The sequence below is a fragment of the Cnephaeus nilssonii genome (genome assembly GCF_951640355.1).
Source record: "Cnephaeus nilssonii genome assembly, chromosome: 9".
NCBI classification, from domain to species: Eukaryota; Metazoa; Chordata; class Mammalia; order Chiroptera; family Vespertilionidae; genus Cnephaeus; species Cnephaeus nilssonii.
Window position 1 is genome coordinate 13,800,659 of NC_137080.1, and position 21,480 is coordinate 13,822,138.

General features: G+C 35.4%; 1 protein-coding gene across 1 annotated transcript in view; it reads right to left on the reverse strand.

The window, feature by feature from the left end:
• The window catches only part of TBC1D32 (TBC1 domain family member 32), a 122,720-nt gene that overhangs the window by 28,484 nt on the left and 72,756 nt on the right, over window positions 1–21,480 (reverse strand). The window contains exons 23-27 of the mRNA XM_079779714.1: window positions 17,994–18,116; window positions 15,261–15,369; window positions 14,114–14,207; window positions 7,392–7,517; window positions 6,377–6,460 (exon numbers count right to left, since the gene is read on the reverse strand). Of these exons, the coding sequence (XP_079635840.1) occupies window positions 6,377–6,460; window positions 7,392–7,517; window positions 14,114–14,207; window positions 15,261–15,369; window positions 17,994–18,116 (536 nt within the window). The remainder of the gene's footprint in view (window positions 1–6,376; window positions 6,461–7,391; window positions 7,518–14,113; window positions 14,208–15,260; window positions 15,370–17,993; window positions 18,117–21,480) is intronic.

Below are 21,480 nucleotides of genomic sequence, written 5' to 3' on the forward strand. Positions count from 1 at the left end.
TAGTTGGCCATCTATCTACCTAGAGTGTTTTTTTTCTTGTTTTTTTTTTCATTTTTTTTTATTATTGTTTAAAGTATTACATATGTCTTCTTTTCCCCCGATTGACACCCCGCCCCCCGTGCCACTCCCGCCCCCCAGGACAAGCCCCCACTGCCTCAGTGTCAGTGGCCATTAGTTATGCTAATATGTATGCATCCCAGTCCTTTGGTTGATCTCTTACCTCTCCCCCCACCCACTCCTCACCCCCCATCTTCTTGCTGAGGTTGGATGGTCTGATCAGTGTTTCTTAGTCTTTGGATCTATTTTTGTTCACCAGTTTATGTTGTTCATTATATCCCACATATGAGTGAGATCATGTGATATTTATCTTTCTCTGACTGACTTATTTCGCTTAGCCTAATGCTCTCAAGGTCCATCCATGCTGTTGCAAATGGTAAAAGTTCCTTCTTTTTTATAGCAGTGTAGTATTCCATTGTATAGATGTACCACAGTTTTTTAATCCACTCATCTACTGATAGGCGCTTAGGCTGTTTCCAAATCTTAGCTATTATAAATTGTGCTGCTATGAACATAGGGGTAATATGTTCTTTCTGAATGGTATTTCTGGTTTCTTGGGATATATTCCCAGAAGTGGGATTACTGGGTTGAATGGGAGTCCCATTTTTAACTTTTTGCAGAATCTCCATACTGTTTTCCATAGTGGCTGTACCAGTCTGCATTCCCATAGAGCAGGGGTCCTCAAACTTTTTAAACAGGGGGCCAGTTCACTGTCCCTCAGACCTTTGGAGGGCCGGACTATAGTTTAAAAAAAACAAAAAAACTATGAACAAATTCCTATGCACACTGCTAAGTCGGCTGCGACAGGCAGCGGCGGCAAAAACACCCCGCGGGCCGGATAAATGTCCTTGGCAGGCCGCATGTGGCCCACGGGCCGTAGTTTGAGGACCCCTGCCATAGAGTATTTTTTTTTCTTAAAGAATAGATAGAGATAGACAGATAGATAGATGATAGTCAATTTCTAGATAAACTACATTTAGATTTTACTTATTTAGATCTGAACACTATCTTAGCAATATTGATAAACCTTGCCTATAATGACAATAGTTAAGCTATATTGTATTTAGCTTAGAATTCCTTGCTATTTATAACTCTTACTGTGCTAACAGATGTACCTTCTATGTCTAGGGGAGAATGATACCAGTTTTTCACTTCTAGCAACAGGTTAAGCAAGGGAGACTACCCAATATCTTCTCTTCAGATTTTTCAGACTGGATTGAAGTAGGGATTTCTCTCCTTATTAATCACAGGGCTATGAGGTGCCCTGGGTCTCCGGTAAGGGGAATAAATGCAACATACAAGGAGAGGGAGAGACAGAGGAAGGAGAAAGACTGCTGAGGACACCTTTACCTCATTTATAGGAAACAATAATTGTGCCTCATTTTCTGCTTAGACAAAAAAAGTTTGATTTTATTTTCCATCACTTGGTACCAAAACCATATATATCACAAATTATTTTCACTTTCACAAAATAAGGACCAATTTTTAAAACTATTAATCATCATTCATATGTTCACCATAATTTCAAATTCTTAGTCTTAACAACAGCATTTTTAAAATTCAGTGTAATTTAAACACAGCTTTTGCCAATGTCCACTACAATCCAATCAGGTGAAATTCATTTGGGTAATGATTAGGAAGTTCTTTTTGTTTCAGTACCTGAATCTGTTCCTGGTGATCCTATATTCTATAATTATATTTTAATTTCCCAAGTTTAAATAAATAAAACTTTAGTGCTATAGTGTTGGTGACATCAACTGATTTTGCAAAATTTAAATAGTTTCAATAAGATACACACGCCAACTTTATATATTCCTATAGTCATGGTATATTCCTACCTCCTATCAACTATCATAATGTGATACAGTAATATTCATTTCTATAAACTATTGCCAATACAGTTTTAAGTTAAATTAGATAACAGAATTCTAATACATATAAAATTGTATTTTTAAGCATGAAAAATATTTATCTTGATTAATATGCAGATCTGTGTGCTTGTAATAATACTAATGCTAAGTAGATGAATGGATAAATGAATGAAGAGACATCCAGTAAACAACAAAATAAATGGTGTTTTATATATCTAACTAGAAATAAGGTGGAGATAGAAATAGATGATTTAGACTTAAAAATATATTCTGCCCTAACCGGTTTGGCTCAGTGGATAGAGCGTCGGCCTGCGGACTGAAAGGTCCCAGTTCGATTCCGGTCAAGGGCATGTACCTTGGTTGCGGTCACATCCCAAGTAGGAGGTGTTCAGGAGGCAGCTGATCAATGTTTCTCTCTCATTGATGTTTCTAACTCTCTATCCCTCTCCCTTCCTCTCTGTAAAAAATCAATAAAATATATTTAAATATATATATATGTGTGTGTGTGTGTGTGTGTGTGTGTGTGTGTGTGTGTGTGTGTAATATATTCTGTATATTGAAATTAATTAACAAGTGGATACTATGACTCCCTAATCCCTGGAATCTATAAAAAGCTTAATGAAATAAGTTGTTGAAAAAATTCAACCAAACAATGACACCTATAGTGCCCTACTTAGCAATGTGTAATTCAATCTCAGCATTAATATTCAAGCAACTATTTGAAATAACCAGTCATTTTAATTATAAATATCATAGTCTCTGAACAAAATGAGTTGAAAAAATTTTACTTAATATTCACTGATATCACTCACTCTGGCCATGCATTCTGTTCTATTTTTTGGTTTGCAGAGCCAGAACAAAGAGTAGTGGTAGAAGAAATCAAATCTATTTTGCCTGGCACTTGGCTAATGGTATGGAAAAAAATAAATTTTCAGAAGAGTAAAGACTTTCTCGAAGATGAATTCATGGTTGAAGAAGCAGTGACTGCTTGACTGTTTACTGACTCTCCTGAAGCCCTGCTGTATCGGTTATAAAGTGAGAAAATCTCAATCACTCAAAGATATTAACCAGTCAGTATACTTCCTCCTAGATCCTTCCTTCCCCAAAGCAAGTCTGAAGATTCTGTTGCTTCTTTTTCAACATGTGATTGTATCTATCTATTTTATTCAATTTATAATGACTTAAAATCTCATTCCTGGTGACAAAGCTACTACTAATATATGAGTCTGTCTCCTAACGGGCACTTCTCTTTCCATGTCTTTAATTATGCAATTACCTTGGCCCCATAAGTCTTCTCCTCTCCTATCTCTTTCATCTGTAATAGGAGTACTAGTGCCATCCATCCTGCTCTATTATCACGTCCTCCTCTTATCTTCCAGTATAGTCAACAATGATCATCCTTTCCATTAAACACTATGGCACTCACAACAAAACCCTTAATTTGAAACAAAGTAGCCAGCTAAAAATGATCAGTTTTCCCTCATTTCTTCATTTTCTATCTTACCATATGCTGCCATTTACTTAATTCATCATTTTAGATGCATGCTCTATCTTCCTTCCTTGAGGAGAGGGATATTTATATTATATACCTACTTGCAATATTAGAACATACAAACATGCTCCATAAATGTAATAGAAAAGAGCATATTTGTTGAATGCCCCAAGAAAGTATAAAGGTCTTTAACTATATATATTAAGTTTAAAAATATTTTAGTAGTCAAAAGACAGAACTGCAACTTTTTAAATACTTTTTCAGTCTTTTGATTAACAACATAAAGAGAAAAGTAGTAACATTAAAATATTTACTACCTTAAAAGGACTACTTAATTTATCATCTCAAAGAAGCAATTATAGTAGCAGAAAATCCCCAACTTGTTCCAGGGAACTGAGCCAGCAAAATGTTAATGTCTGTTAAGATTTGGAAAGATACCTGTTTGGATTTACAACCTGCAAATGTGCAGAACTTTCTCTGTTTGTTCTTTCCTCTTTGTTCAAGGGGATAAACAGCCAAACTAATTTGATTTTTTTCAGATCTTAAAATTTTATAATAGATTGAAATCCCGAGGGAGCTAACAGATGGATGACTGTGTTATTCTAATTTCAGCTACCTTAGGGTTTAGCAAACTGTCATTTTTTAAAAGACAATCAATTTCTCATTTCCAGAAACATGAAAAAGCATTGAATATATCTATCCAGCATTTGCTTTGAAATATCCTTATATCAAAACATTTTTTTTTATTTAAAGTAAATAAAGTGAAATTTCATAATAGCAAACCATTGTTCCACCAGCCAAAAAACAAATGATAAAGGATGAGGATAGCTAAGGCCATGGGAAGAAAACAATACTACCATCAAAATTATCATATCATAATAAACACTCAACAGTTAACCAACAGGAAGCCACTTTCTTTTTGACTGTACGCTAAAATTCCAGTGGATAGTTGTTCAACTGGAGCCTTTAAAGAAATTTAAATTCACATTCAGGGTTTATCTGCCTAGATACTACATTAAAAAAAGACTACATGTGAGATCTCCCTCAGCATAATTTAGAAGTACAACAGAGGGCAGTAAATACATGTATACTGAGCAATCAGGTTGAATATTTGGATAGCACATACAACATAATGTTAATTTTAGATAATACAGAAAATATAATCCAAGAGAACAATGTGCCAAGTAAAGCTGTAGAAATTGGAGATTATTATGCTGCAGACTGGAAATCCCCACTCTTGACCATGCAAATCTCCATGATTACTACTGCTTACTGATTTCCTCTCTTACTCATAGACTTGGCCATTATTCCCTGTATTCTTGTCATGTACATTATTAGGTTCATTTATAAAGTTATAATTCTTTTCACAAATGCTTTTGTTCACAATTGTCTTCACAATTTCTGTTTTCTTTCCTATTTACCTCAATTTTCTTATTTTAAATGGAATGATTATGCCTACTTCATTCTTTTCTCAACATAGCAACCACAGTGATCTTTTAACAATGTAAATCAGAGCATGCCAATCCTATGTTTAAGACCCTGCAATAACTTTCAAAATCTCTCCTCTATGACTTCCACACAAACAATTCTTCGCTCTTATTTCTTTTTAGCCATACTAGTCCTCTGGTGTCACTTGCTGAAATTCTCTTTCCCTGAAAATACCCATATATCTTGCACCCACTTCTGCTGGTCTGAACACTATTTAATATTGTAATCCTCACCCTCAACTAGCACGCCCCAGCTCCCTGTCCTGCTGAAAAATTCTCATCTACCACCATACCATCTGACATACTGAATCTTTTACTTATTCATCATCTGTCTTCCTGCCAGAAGGTCAATTCTATTAGGGCAAGATTTGTTTCTCTCTTTTGTTCAATGCTGTGTCTGAATGCTTAGAGAAGTTCTATCACATAGCAAAGGACAATATCTATTTGTTGAATAAATGAATGTGTGTGTGGTGAGGGAGAGAAGAGGAAGTTGGCAGCTTAGTATTCCTGAAAAATAAATGTGAGGCATGGAGAGAAAGAGATAATACTAGAGAGGAACAAAGGGCAAGCCTAATTTGAGGCCTCGGGTATCATGGTAAGAGTCTTATACTTTATGCAGTGGTCAATGGTGAGCTTCCATGGGGGAGAGAATGAGTGGATCAGATCTGGGCTTCAAATATCATTCTGAAAGCAGCATAAAGAATACCTTTGAAAGAAAATCAGACTCCAATTAGAGACCCCAGGTGAAGAGGCTGTTGTAATACCCTAAACAGAAGTAATAGTGGCCTAACCTAAGATAAAATATAAGAGTAGAAATCAATATAAGTAGATGGAGTGGTGAGGGCCTGGGAGGGGGTGGGAGAGGACGGGAGCAGGCTGGAAGAGGTTAATGGGGGAAAAAGGAGCACCTATGTAATAATTTCAACAATAACGATTTAAGTGTGTGTGTGTGTGTGTGTGTGTGTGTGTGTGGATAAATTTGGGATAGATTAAGAACACAGAATTAAAATAGTTTGGTAATTGGGAGGAAAATATGGGCATAAGAGAGTTCATCATTCCTTGGTTTCTGGTTTAGATGGACAGTAGATGACTATAATACCAACCAAAATAGACAAGGTAAGAAGAGGATGTATATCAAAAGGTACGATGAGGCAAAGTCCCTATTGGACATTTAGAATTTGAGGGTCTCTGTAGCACATCCAGGTTTACCTATTAAGCAGTTGGAAATATGAAAATAAAGCTTACAGTAGGTCTGTAATATATATATATATATATATTTTTTTTTAAGTTAGAAAGTTATAAGGAAACTCAGACATTTACACAGAAGAGATTAAAAGATATATAGAATGTATATGAGAGATTTTTAGGATGAGAAACCTTGTGCATATCTGTAATCTAATTACACATCTCTATGAAATATCTATTGGCACACTAAATACTTTTCAAAATTCAAAATGTTTAATATGTACCTGTATATACTACGGAGGGGAAATAGCATTCCGATGGGCTTTCAGAGAGATGAAGCACGAATTTTTCAAGTAATTCTACTAAAGCTGTAATAAACAAGAGAATAATTAGAATATTAAAGAACACGAATAATACATGATAATGCATCTTTAAATAACAGACTGGTACATAAAAGTCATCTGAACATCTTTAGTTACGCCCTTAAGGGGGTCCAATTCAAAACACACAGCATTTTAATATTCTTAACAATGCTTCTGATATAAATTAAATTTTAATAGCTTCACTGAGAACCTATGAATGTAAAACTGGAAAAGAATCATCTGTTATCTTTAGATCCTCTAAGGATTACTTCAGAATGCTAAATGATTTCAATACAGAAAGAAAATTATCACTAATTAGACTACAATATCTTATCGTAATTATTCACGCACACAGAAAAAAATTATGTGAACTCCAAGTCCAAGATCAATGAATAGCTCACGTCCCTTTCAAAACCCGTGCATATTATTTGTTTTATATACTTTGCAACAGGTGGTATGTGTTCAAGGCAACCGAACCAAAAATAAGCTTGCCGGGGTAGGCAGCGCACAGGATTTGTAGCGCAGTGAAGCTCTTCAATTCCCTGAGATTCCGTTATCCATAACTCAAGAAAATTAATTTATGTCATGAAACCCTTCTTAACTTTAAAAACAAACTAACTCTAGGATATTACTATCCAAAGCAGTATGCTATGTGCTGGTGAAAGTGAGTAAAACCAGGCAAACCCTGGGCAAAGATAAAACAGTGTTTAAGTTTTGCTTACCAAGACCTCTTAGACAGTTTTCTAAAAAAGCTTAGTAATCTCAGACTTTAATTTTAGTTCTCCAGGGTCACAAGTTTTCAGAAATCAATGGACTTCTGGAATTAGTATTATGTATTCTAGACATGCTGGCACTAATCTTCAGGAAACACAGCTTCTGTTAATATAATTTTCATACCAAAAAAAAAACCCAAAAAAACAAAAATTAGTGCACTTACCACCTCCACTGATTATATCAGGTTTGGCCTTCATCATTTTGCAAAATTGTCTTCGGCAGTTTTCTATCCACTCAGTTTGTTTATCAGACATCTTGAAGTGTAATAAAATTTTGCCAAGATCATTGTCTAATAAGAAAGATAACACGTACTGGTATTATTATTATAAGACACGCTAGATACATTGAAAAATAAGTATTAATGTTAAGCATATAAAGATACAAATTCTATTTTTAAAACAAAATATATATGGCTTTCAAAGGAAAACATTTTTCTGTAATCACATATTATACTGTCAATTACTATTTACATTTATTAAAAACTCATAAAAATGGATTATTGATATATTCAAAGCTCATAAAATTGATTGACTTATAACCATAATTCCTGAGTATTCTTGTTTTTATACAACATGACACATTACTGAGTATTTGATTTAGTAAACAGTGTGGACCTTAAGATTTCACTAAACTGACATGAACGTTATATTCAAACTATTAAATATAGAATTACCATTTATTCCACTTCTAGGCATATACCATACTCTAGATCAATGAAAACATGCAGAAACTTGTACAGGACTGTCTATAGCAGCACTATTTATAATAGCTAAAAGGTGGAAACAGCCCAATTGTCCATCAGCAGACCAATGTGTAAACAAATTATATGATAGCTGTACAACAGAATATTATTTGACCAAAAAAGGCAAGTACTTATGCATGCTACAACATGGATGAACCTTGAAAACATTATGCCAAGGCAAATAAGCCAGTCACAAAGTATCACCTATTATATCATTCCATTCCTACAAAAGTCTAGACTAGAAAAAATCTCTCGAGACAGAATGTAGATTAGTGGTTGCTCAGGGCTGGGTGAGGAAAGGAGGAAAAAGAGGGTACTGGGTTTCTTTTTGAGGTGATAAAATGTTTTAACATTGTGGTGATAGCTGCACCTATCTGTGGATATACTAAAAACCATAAAACTACACACTTTAAATTGGTGATGTGTATGGTATGTTAATTGTGTGTGAATAAAGCTGTTTTTTAAAAGTACAAATTAAGACCCACATGGTTGATACAGAATATGTAGGATAACTACTTCAGAAACAGAAAAAACACGAGATGAAGTAAATGGCAAGGGAAATGAAATAATGGGGAAGTAATACATTTGTTTATATACGTGGCTCACATTAGCTGTCACTCTGTTTACTTCTTAGAAATCCCTAAGGAGGTAAACTTTCAAGAAGGGCCTCTGGAGGAATGTACGGGTGAAGAGTGACTTCTAAGGAGTTCTTAGCAACATCAGGAGTTCACTTGCATTAGGAGTTACTAATATGTTTGAGGCTTTCGATGAGCAGCCATTTGAATTTCTAAGATCAAAGAAAGGCAATCAACACCAAGTAGCCTGGCCTCCAGAGACTGTGAGCCAGTGCTAAGCTTCTGCTATTCTGCTGGGCCTGTTAGGAGTAATAGAAACATACAGGCACTGACACACACGACATAAATTACTCTCCACTTTGAAGATAAAGCCCCAGCTGAGTAAATATAAATCCAAATGGTTTCTAGATAAAGACAGTACAGTTGGCCCTCCGTCTCCACATATGTGGAGCTCACAGATATGAGGGCAGACTTGAGCATCTGCACATTTTGGTATCCCTGGGGGTCACGGAACCACTTCCCCGCAGATAACCAAAAACATCTGCGGTGAATTATAGAGGATACAGGGGTAACCTAAATTACAGATTATTTTATAATTCAGCCTGCGTACACATTATAAAGGTAATAAATAAAGTGAATGTAGGATGACAGAAAGGGAAGTAAAAGGGGCAAATGTCTCCTGTTATTGAGATAAGTCACCAATAACCAGAGCATGCTATCCAACCCCTCGAGCCATTTTTATTTCTCAGGATGGAAGCCCTGGATTTCCCTTCCTCCTGAGAGAAAGAAACCCCCAACTGAACACACCCAAGTGGAATGCAGTGGAGCAGACTGGCCGGTTAGGGTAGGGGTGTAACAACTCCTAGGAGAGCTAAGTTTAGCTTCGGAACACAAAAACGAAACAAAACAGACGGCTACCCATCTCACACTCTTCTGTTTCAAAGAGGAAAGGCGTTATGAGCCAATCTTCAGTAACTCACTTTAACACATGCTGACATGCCACCAATACTTGCTTAAACCATTGTACAACCCTCCTTTCTGCAGTCACCTTGCCTTTCTTCTGCACAGGTAACAATGTTACTGCACTAACACATTTCCTGTTATGTATCTAAACGCTCACTTAACAGAGAGATGGTACTCTGACAAGTTATTTCGACCATATGAAAAAAGAAATGTTTCATAGGTATAGGATGATTTTCATATGTTCACATGTTACATCATAGGCATATACATGTATATGTACATGTGTGTAGTTATACATGCATACACATATATGTACAAGTGTACATACAAAATATTAATCAGTAGCTTTCAAAGGGATTTTACATTTTAATGCGGTGACCCTAAAATGTACACAAAGAAAAATAACAACCAGATGATACCTCAAGATTCTTATTTACAGATGAAGATAAATCATCTAATAGCTAACACTGATGCCAATGAACTAACAAGAAGCAATTTAACAGATGAGGAGATGCTAACTGTAGGAAGGAGGGAAAATCTAGGAGCGGGGAGACAAATGAGAAAGATGTCACCAAAAATCACAACTGGAGTGATCTTTTTCCACAACAATGAAATGATATTGCAAATGACAACAAAAATAACACCTAACAGAATCAGTGAGTCATTAACTTCCAAATAAAAAAGCAAAATGAAATGTATATGAATACGTGCCTTTAAAACAGCAATTTGTGTCTTAAAATACTACTAGCCTAACCGTAATTTTTTAAAGTACACAATGTTTAACTTACTGCACTGTATTTAACCAGAGACATTACTTTCAAATTAGTTTTATACCTGTTATAAATGCATTTGGCCTCACTTTTCTCATTTAGTTCATACAGACATCATTACTGTATTCTCTTAAGTACAATGAAAAGCCAGACATGATTCTGATTTCCTCTCATTTTCTGCCATCCTACTATGAGTACAGGATCAGTGACACATCAGCAACATCAGAATGACATATGTTTTATTAATATTTAATTCAAAATGTTATATCTCTTCCTGAGGTGCCTCCTGGGTGGTCGACTGGGGCCTAGATCATTCTCTCCTGCTTAACAATAATCACAGTAGATGCAGGACCACTATTATTATGAGGAATTATTAGGTACTGCTGCTAAATTGAGAAAAAAAAAATGTCTCATGCAAACGTGTTTTAAGGACAAACAGAAAGACAATAGAAGTTACTGTCCAATACACTGGGGAAACATGGAATTAAAGAGGCTTCTAATTGACATAAAACAGAGCATATGACAGAAGAAAGTCACAAATTTGTTGACCATTATAGGCTACAGGGAAGCCATCGGAGGGTTTCAATTTGAGGAGCAACATGATCCAAAACACATCTCAACAGCATTACACTGGCTGCGGTGTTGAGAACACACTGAACACTTAGCAGGTTACTACAAGGGAGAGATGACTGGCAGAGGATGGGTGAAAGTGGCTTATTTCAGATGAGTAGAATCAAGAGCAAATGCTGACAGATTAGACGTAAGGTCTGAAGACAGAGAAGAGTCAAAGAATGCCTTCAGGTTTATTGTCTAAAGAACCTGAAACACAAACGTGCCATTCTGAAATGAGCAAGCACACCAAAGGAATATAGCTGGAGGGAGTATCAGTTTATCCCAGACTTAAGTTTGATATGCTTATTGATACCTAGCAGAGGTATCAAGGAGACAGTTAGATATGAGTACAAGGCTCAGGGTAGAGATAGGGGTTAGAAATACAAATCTGAGAGCAATCAGCATGGTGGACAGTATTTTAGTCATATGACTAGATGCGATCCTCCCAAGAGTAAAGCACTGCTTGAAAAAAAGACAACTGAGAAATGAGGCCTGGAGCACTCCGAAGTTTAGAGAGGTGAAAGATCCAACAAAGGAGGAAGCAGAATTTGCAAAAAAAAATGCAGGAGGAAAATTACATAATGTATGTTCCTGAAAGCCAAGGAAAGAAAGTGTTTCAAAAAAGAGGGAGGCACCAGAAGTGTTCAGTGACAATGCTAGGTCTAGTAGAACAAGGACTGAGGTCTGACCAGGAGATTTGATCATGGTGGAGTGATTGGCTGAGAGCCTGATTAGTTTTCAAGTGGCTTCAAGACAGAATGGAAAGAGAGTAGCTGGAGTACCAAGATTAGACAATTTCTGCAAGGAATTTTGCAGTAAAGGGAGAGAAATGGGACTGTAGTGTGGGGGGAAATAGGTTCAAATTAAGATATTTGAAATATGGAAGCATTAACCCCATTCTTATTGGCTTATGAAGAAGCTACAGTGAAGATTCTCCCTGGCTCTCTAAAGAATAATAATAATAAAAAGAGAGAACTGATAGGCGCAGTATTTTTTAGAAGAAAGAGAAAGGAATGCAGTGCACACAGGGAGAAGCCGGCTTCTGTACATAACGTAAGGAGTACATGAATAGTAATAAAAACCAAAATGGGCACAGATGCCGCTGAGTTCATATGGATCAGGAGCACGTGGAAACTTTTTTTGACTGTTTCTTTTTCATCAGTAAAATAGCAAACAAAGTTATCATCTGACAGCACAGACGGGGAAGTGGTGAAGAAGGTTTGATGACAGATGTGAAATAGTCCTCCAGGAGACGAGGTGAGTAAATGGACCTGGGCACATGGCATGACTGCCTGGGTGAACAACCGTTCTGCAGCTCTATTCTACCCCCCCCCCCCCCCCAGAGAAGTTGTTATTACTCCCTTTTCTAAATCACGTATAAGAGTCGAGCAGGGAGTAAAATTATACTCCTCTGAGCACTGATTTCCAGGAATTGATGACATGTTTTCCTATTCTAGGTAAGTGTCCATTTACTCTTGCTTTTTTATTTCTGTCTGGCTTGTTCAATTTAAAATAAGTCAATTATTTTTTTACCAAACTTTTGGGAAAAAAATTATCAAATGTGGTAGTCACTCAATAAACCTAATCATTAATTTATTGTTAAAACAAAACTGATAAGTAACTATTTGTTCCCAAGAGAAACTTAGCAGAGATCACCATGTTATATCATAATAAGGAAAAGAGATCAGGAGAGGAGTTGAGGCATTGAGAATGGACCAAGCCCCACACATCATCTTATCTTCAATGTCTAGGGAAGCACCTGATAATCAACGCTCCTAAAACATGTCAAATAAAAGGAGTGAGTGGAAGAATGATTGATGAAACCTAAAACAAGATGACAAAATATAAGGACTTATTAAAAAGACTAAAAGCAAGATTGAAAAACGAGAGTAACATTGAGAACAGTTTGGGTTCAGGAAAGATATGAGCCAAGTAGGAAAAGAGTTCAAATGATACTCTCTCAAGAGTCTCTTCTTGAAAAATATTTAATATCACTCCCACACCTCTGAAAGCAATAGATTAGGTCACACAAGAGGAAAACACAAGGACAAAATTTGTAAAGTGAGCTATAAAGACAAATATTAAAAACTTTGAAAGCTCCCTCATGTTCTTTCCCTAACCTCTAAGTAAATAGAAAAAAATAGAATTTTTGTTTCTATGTAATTGTGAAATATATAATGTATATCTCAAATTCTGGATAGAAATAAAAATAATGTATATTGATTTATGGCTTCTATTAATTCTTTTAAAGCAAATAAATGTAGGGAAAGGTAAATGGCATATAAAGTCTCACAAGGAAAAAAAAAAATCCTTATTTTTCAACAATCACGCCATAGAATCTAACCTATGTGAAATCAATCTTATATTATTTCTTTCCAATGTACGTTTGATGGCATTATAAAGGAATTCATGTTATTTAAGATTAAACTTCTCAAATTGATGAACAGTTTGTTTGTATATGTTTATATTTTATCTTATAATTCTCTAGTCTAAAAACTGTCTGAATTTTCATTGCTCTTATGAAAAAGTCTAAGCACCTGAACTTGAGCTACACTGGCCTTATGTCTGAGCTTAGCTTACCTGTCTCGTCTTATCTCTGGTGACTCTTACCCTCACATTACAAATCTCAGTAATTGACCTACTCCTAGTTCTTTGAATTTGCTCCTTTGAACCTCTCTGTCATTTTTTCTGTCAAAAATTATCTTCTATAAACCAGAAAACATATATTTATACTTTATTCCTTGCTTTAAACATAATTTTCTTATTGTCTATTTAACTCCCATCACACTATATTACCATCCAATTACCTGATTACTTGAATATAGTCTCTAAAAATTCATGAACTACTCTAAAGTGGTTATATGAGTTTTTATTTTATTACATTTATACAATTTATATACTTATATTTTAAGTCTTGATCACACAGATACTAAAAAATATTACTCTGTTGAATAAAGTTCTATATAAGTAGAATGAATTAATAAAAAATCACTAGTTACTTTTTTTAAACAAAAAAATGTTCTGATAAAAATTATTTGGCATCATACAAATGTTAATTTCATAAGAAACTTGAAAAAATGAAAATGTACAAAGAAATAGGTATCTATATCCACATTCACAAACAGAAGGAAAATAGTTTTAATCTCCCTTCTCAGTATTTTTCTTTTTTGAAATTATAACAAAAGCACTAAAATAACATGGCATTTGATAGCAAATATTTTACCTTGTTTTTGATCAGTATTTCTTGTACCTTCTGACAGATAGCAGTTTGGTAAAGGATATGATGAAAACATTGGCCAAGGATATGGATCATCACCCTAAAAATGAAGCAAGACAGATCACTTTCGAAAACAGTTTAAGATAGCATTGAATTTTAAGATTTTCTGAAATATTATTCATAGAAATTGGCTTTGTTTCATAAAAATTTTAGAGTTGTGGTCCAACTAATCAAAAGGTAATTGACATTACAATTCTATGCCCTAATGAATAATGACTAAAATGAAATATCATAGAAACAACATTAAATAAGCAATGAAGACAAATATATGGTAACTTGTCCTAGCAAGCAGGACTGAGAATGATGGCTTCAGTATTTCTGTCATGAAAGGAAAATTATGGTCTTCAACAGAAACCTGCATTTCCTGTGTTGCTCACAAAACTGTTTCTTTTGTACTGTCAATCGTTTCCACCTCATGTGTCCCACAGTGACAGCCAAAGTAAAATGTACTTAATTAACAATAACAATAAAAAATCCAGCCCTTGCCCTAGCCAGGTAGCTCAGATGGTTAGAGTGCCATCCCAATATGCCAAGGTTGTAAATTTAATTTCTGTTCAGAGCACATATAATAATCAACCAATGATTGCATAAATAAGTGGAACAACAAAAATTGATCCTTCCCTCCCTTCTTCCCTCCCACCTTCTTTCCCTCCCTCTCTTCCCCTCCCTCTCTCAAATAAATAAATAAAAATTTTTTAAAAACTTCAAGAGAAAACCAAACTATTAATATTGATAGAAAGAGAGGTACACAATATTGCCAATTAAATACAAAAGAATATAGATATTTAACAAAAATTAAGTGTTATGAAAGGGAAAGAAATCACAACTAAAAAATTCAAAGACACAAAAGGAAGATGACAACTTTTTAATAGCATAATACCTTACTCTGCAACACAAACTAGTACTCTTACTCTTTGCCATGAAAAATAGTACTTTTGTTTTAAAGTACTGTTTCATCCTCAAGTTTTTCTAGTAATAAAAGTTCACCTCTGTGATGTAGACATTTGATAGTTGCTGTTTAGTGTCATCTTAGTTGTCCATGTTGCTTCAAAATATGTCAGGCAAACATTTCCCCTTCCTCTTACCCACTCACCTTCTGTAGTATCCTCGGAGGCAAAATTCGTTCCATTGGTCCACCAATAAGGTTTATTCTAACAAGAACATGATTTCTCTCTACTGATAAGCCATCGATTATAAAATCTCTGAAAAATAAACATAGCAAGTTTGTTATCTAATGGAATATAATTTAGTTTTTAAATCAAGTCACTAGAATGTAAAGAAAAAAGGCAGATAAAATTCTATAGAAAATTCTGGAAAACAGATTATTTTTACATAGAAATAAAGATGGGCAAAAGTGGGTTATACTTGTGAGTACACAAAACACAGCTTATATTTGTATTATTATTTATTACTATATTACTTTCCATATGAACTGAAAAACTACTTTTGATCCACCCTATATATTCACTTTCTTTTTTTTTTCCTTTTTTACTGAGAATCATAGTTTGCTATTTTTCACATTGATGGCAGCCATGATATCCTTTCTCAAGTTCTTCATCTGCCTTAGTAATATTTGTCCTATTTTGACTGCCCTTGGCTGACCTTCAAAACTCATTTGTGGCTACAAATTTTGATGCTATGCTATCCTTACACTCTCACTCAATCCTTGAGGTTACTTCTAGGATGAGAAAGGGGAAATATTAACTTACACTACCATATTTAAACTAGAAGTCTAAGTATTGCTTTGTTTGGGTTCCATTTCACTGTATCTAGCAAAATAAACTAAGTCTGGAACATTTCTCCAAATTGATGACAGTAGATTTTCTTTTAATTTTATATGTATTTGACTATTTTTGTCGGGTCCTGGGGAATGATGTTGAATTGGTATTTTTGACTCTTAAAAGCATCCACCAAAATTTTTCTCTCTATTTATGAAAGCTATTAAGTAGCTAAAACATGCAACTGCGCAAAAATTCAAAAACCATAAAAGTTATGTTTTCTTCCAGTCTCTCAGATTCTCTAACCCCTACAGAGCTAACAATTCCTACAGTTTCTTTTTTGTCCTTGGAGGGTCTGTATAAAGACAAATATGTGTTTATGTATATATCCAAACATTTCTTTATATTTATTCAAATGATACCACTGTATGCAATGTTGGTGCCTTTCCTTTTTCACTTAACTTTATCTTGGAAATAATTCTTTATCAAAACATATATAGCTGCTCTGTTCTAGTATCTGCATACTATACAACTGTCCAAATGTGCCCTAAACGTTTAAACTCCCTGCTATGGATGGACATTAAAAAAATTTTTGTATGCTTTCATGACTATTCCAGAGTATCTTTGTATGTAGGCCATTGTGCTTGTTTGAATATATCTCTAAGATTATCGATGTATCCCTTTAAAAAAGCTAAACTCACGCTTTATCTTCTAGCTTTCTCTGCTAGAAAGCAAAGAATTGAGGGGGATATAATTGATATCAGGAAAGAAATGAGATTAATAAAAGAAAATTTCCTACAAATATTACTGCATTTAAAGAAATGGGATTAAAATATGTTATTTTCACAATGATTTTATTACATTTTTAGTCAAGGTTTCTGTAAGTTCTAGACCCAGGGCCTTAAATTCACAATCTGAATGTTGCTTTTAAGCAGCCTCCACACTTCCTGCAGCTGTCAATACTATCCTATGTCAAACCTAGAGTACCCAGGAATGTGCCTGGTCTTCTATAATTTTCTAAGAACTAGGTAGGATGGAGGCACACTTTTTTTGAAAATTACAGACCCAAAAATAATGCCAGCTATTGAATGTGCATTCAATAAATGTCAGCTAAATTGAGGTAATGGCAAGTGTGATATATTAATCACATTTGAGGGAAAAAAAACTTACTATTAATAGTAATAGGTAGAAAAATATACCAAGGGTCTAGCTGGTTTGGCTCAGTGGACAGAGCATCGATTCCAGTCAAGAGCATGTACCTTGGTTACAGGCTCAATCCCTGGCTCTGGTCAGGGTGTGTGCAGGAGGCAACCAATAAATGTGCCTCTCTCACATCAATGTTTCTCTCCCCCTCCCTTCCACTCTCTCTAAAAATCAATGGAAAAATATCCTCGGGTGAGGATTAGCAATAACAAAAAAAATCAAGATATGATCATAACCTCATTTTGTAATAATCAGTATTCATTGACTATGAACTAACATAACTAAGAGAATGGAGAAAAGAGTTCCTCTACAAGGGGCACAAAATAAAATGTCTTGTTGAATGGGTCATCTTCCACATGCAAATTGAATTTAAAAGTTATACAACTTCATGGAACCATTAAAAAAGTTAGCACTCATTGGGGGGGGAGGGGTTAGAGAGCAACCAAAGGACTTGTATGCATGCATATTAGCATAACCAATGGACACAGACACTGGGGCAGTAGGGGCTTGCCTGGCGTGGAAATGGCTTTTTTTGGGGGGGGGGGGGGGTGTAAATTAGGGAAAAAGAAGACATATGTAAAACTTTAGACAATAAAAATAATAAAATAAAAGATTTGCAACAATAAAATGTTAGCACTTAACTAATTTACAAACAAAAACCTAAGTTAAATAAAAACTCAGAAAGTAGTACTCTGCAAGCCACCTCCAAGAATATCTATCCCAATCTTTCTAACTGTGACATTTATGCTTTAATTGCTTTATTACTGTTATTTAAATCTGTTGAATTCAGATAGTCCAGAAACATTAAACAAACTATACAGAAAATCACTCTCATAACAGAGCATCTGTAAAGAAAACTGTTGTTATTATCATGCCATAACAGACTGTATTTCCTTTTATTTTACCTGTGGCTCTCAGAGGTCTCTGAGATATTTTCTTCTTGAGCGTTTAGTAAGATTTCAGACACTTGATACTGAGCCTCTAATAGAAGAAGGGTGTCTAGATTACAGCATACCACACTTAATAACCTATGTAAAGAGAAACAATAAAAAGTAGATTTTATAAAATATATCCTAAAGATTTAGACTTTCTTGGTGTCTTAAATATCTACTCATAAAATTACAAATTTTAAGGATCAAATAGTTATTTCAGATATATTCTAATTAATTTGAATAGCAATTGACTTAAAAAGTTTTTAAGTATTATGAAAGTATTATTTAAAAACCATGGGTAACTTCTTCTCAAGTTTTTTTAAAAATTTAAATCTGGAAATAGTAAGTTTATTTTTTCTTCTCAATTGCTAGTTAATTTAAAAGTTAATTAGCAAACATCAGCAAATTCATAAAAAACAGCAAATTGCCACCACTTCTTTCCCCACAATTAGTTATAAAAGAAATAACAGAATCATTTTGCTACCAATCCCGGAACTGTTTATTAGGTGAAATGTCAATGGATAACTTTATACTTTTCAGGTCAATCTGAGAACACCTAAATACACTGCTCTACCTTAACATTAAATAAAAGAGAGGTAAACAGAAATCATGTGGCTCCTATTGCCATACAAGAAGATGCGCCTGCACCATCCATGAAATACTCTTGCCAAGAAAACTGAACCTGAAACTAATCAATCCTAGGAGGATACTCAGACGGAAAACCGACCCCTCTTTTGCACCAGTGGTAATACAGCACAGCAGCAGGCAGATCCCCAGTTCTACTATAGTTCTTAGTAGTAGAAGGAATAAGGCAGAACCAGTAGTTACAGACAAACCAATTATTAATTACTGGCTATTGGCTATAGAGACAATTATTAATAAATAAAATTGACTTCCTCCATGGTAAGGTCAGCGGGGACAAACACATACAAATAAACTTGGGGTATATTGAAAAATGTCAGCTAACCGATAACACCCTAACTTCTCTTCAACATGGTTTAGGGAGAACCTAGAGACCTTTCTGTTTTCCTTTTTTTAAAATATGTTTTTCCTTATTTCAGAGAGAGGAATGGAGAGGGAGAGAGGGATAGAAACATCAGTGATGAGAGAGAGAATCATTGATTGGCGACCTCCTGCATGCCTCCTACGGGGGATCAAGCCCGCAATCCAGGCATGTGCCCTGAGACTAGGAATTAAAACATGACCTCCTGGTTCATGGGTCGATGCTCAACCACTGAGCCATGCCAGCTAGGCCCTTGCTCTTTTCTTTAGGCTACTAATTTAGTGAACATGTAATGAAAATGACCCTCAGTGTCCTCTAGCTTACGATTTGAAAGAAGGCGTCTATAGGCAACAAGCATGTCAAACTCAAAGGCTAAGATGGGCCAAATAAATGAGGCATGTGGCCCTCGGGCCACGAGTTTGACATGCTTGATCTAGAAGGACAATGAGATGATTCAAGATGATCTGGGAGAAATTCAGAAAGCAAAAAAATATCTGAGCTGAATTTTCCTCATTATAGAAGGAGTAAATCAAAACTTCAACAAATGATGTTAACACTTTTAAGATCTTACAAGTACTGGAAATAATGTAAAGCTTAGCAAATTTGATCCAGCAGTAAATTAAAAGAATAGCATATTGCAACCAAGTGCAGTTCATTCCAGGAAGGAGAGAATAGTTTAATATGAAAACGTTTCTTAATGTAATTCATGGCATCAATATGTAATAGAAAAGAACCACATAGTCATCTGACCACAGATGCTTAAAAGCTACTTGATTTAAGATTCAACATCCATTCTCTAGTCTCTGTCCTCCAAAAAATCCTAAGTAAATTAAAGAAAGGTTACTTCTCTGATTTACAAATCTATCTCAAGGCAAGAGCTAAAAGCATAAACAGGAAAAGCATTCCCACTAAGGTCATGAAGAAGGCAAAGTCGTCCATTATTACTTAACAGTGTGTTCTAAAAGTTTAAGCCAATGCAAAGAACATGAGAGAGAAAAAATAGAAAGGCATGCTTTCTGAAAGGAGATAATGATATCCATTACTAGAGGATGATAAAACTGTTTATTTGGAAACTACTTTGTCCATTACATAAAATTAAATTTACTTAATTTTAAGAAATATTGGATAAATACCTACTAAGTATCTACCACTGTTTTAAGTACATCACTGAACACACATGCACAAAAACCCAAGTCTGTATGGAATGCAAATACTAGAGGAGGGGCACAGACAATGAACAAAATAAAAAGTGAAAGCTAAAACAAAAACTAGAAAAGTGAATATAAAGTTCTAACAAGGGGGTGTGGATGAATACCTGCATGCAATTTTAAATAGGAGGGTTAGGAAAGTCCTCACCAAGGTGGCACTTCAGTGATGCCCTAAAGGGAATGAGGAAGCAAACCAGGAAGTGATCTGGGGAAAAAGGGTTCTAGGCACAGCAAGCAGCCTGAGCAAAGGACCTAAGGAGAGAGTACATCTGGCTTGTGTTAAGAACAGTAAGGGGGGCCACGTAGCTGAAGGGGAATAAATAACAAAGAAGTACGAGGAGGTGAGGCCAAAGTAATGTTAGGGGTCCAGATCACCCGGGACTCTGTACGGCCACTGTCAAGCTTTTCTTTGATGGCGTGAGAAACAGTGGAGTATGGCTTTATTCTATGAAATGAGTACACGATTGAGATGATCTGATTTGCATTTTACTAGGTTCACTCTGGCTGGGACAGAGGTAGAGAAACCAGTTTAAAACAAACAAACAAAAAAAGTGATAGCAATAATTTAGATGACATAGTGGTTTAACACCAGGTATTGTCAGTAGACGATCTGTTAATTAAAAGAATGGCTCTGTGATGAACCCCCACACTCCTGGTACTCATGCCCTTGTGAGGCTCCCTCCTCTTGAGTATACGCAGGACTTGTGACTTTCCTCTGGTCACAGTATGTTAAGGTGACAGGATGATGTGATCACATCTTCTGCTGGCTTTGAAGAAGCAAGCAGCCATGTTAAGAAAATGACACAGCAAGGACAACAGGTGGCTCCTAGGAGTTGAGGGCAGCCTTCGACTGACAACTGACAAGGACTTCTTAGCTCTGGGCAGAAAGAAAACGAGACCCTTAGTCCTAAAGCCATGAGGAAGTAATTACAACAATCTGTGAGTTTGGAATCAGATTCTTCCCTAATTATATATATGAATGAGAATTATGTAGGGTGACCAGTAACAAAAAATAATTTATTTATATCAGTAATAACCAATTAAAATATTACCATGGAGAAATATATTAAAACTAGAGGCCCTGTGCATGAAATTCATGCATGGGGGTGGGGGGGTGTCTTTCAGCCCAGCCTGCACCCTCTCCAATCTGGGACCCCTTGAGGGCAGTCAGACATCCCTCTCACAATCCAGGACTGCTGGCTCCCAACTGCTCGCCTGCCTGCCTTCCTGATTGCCCCTAACCGCTTCT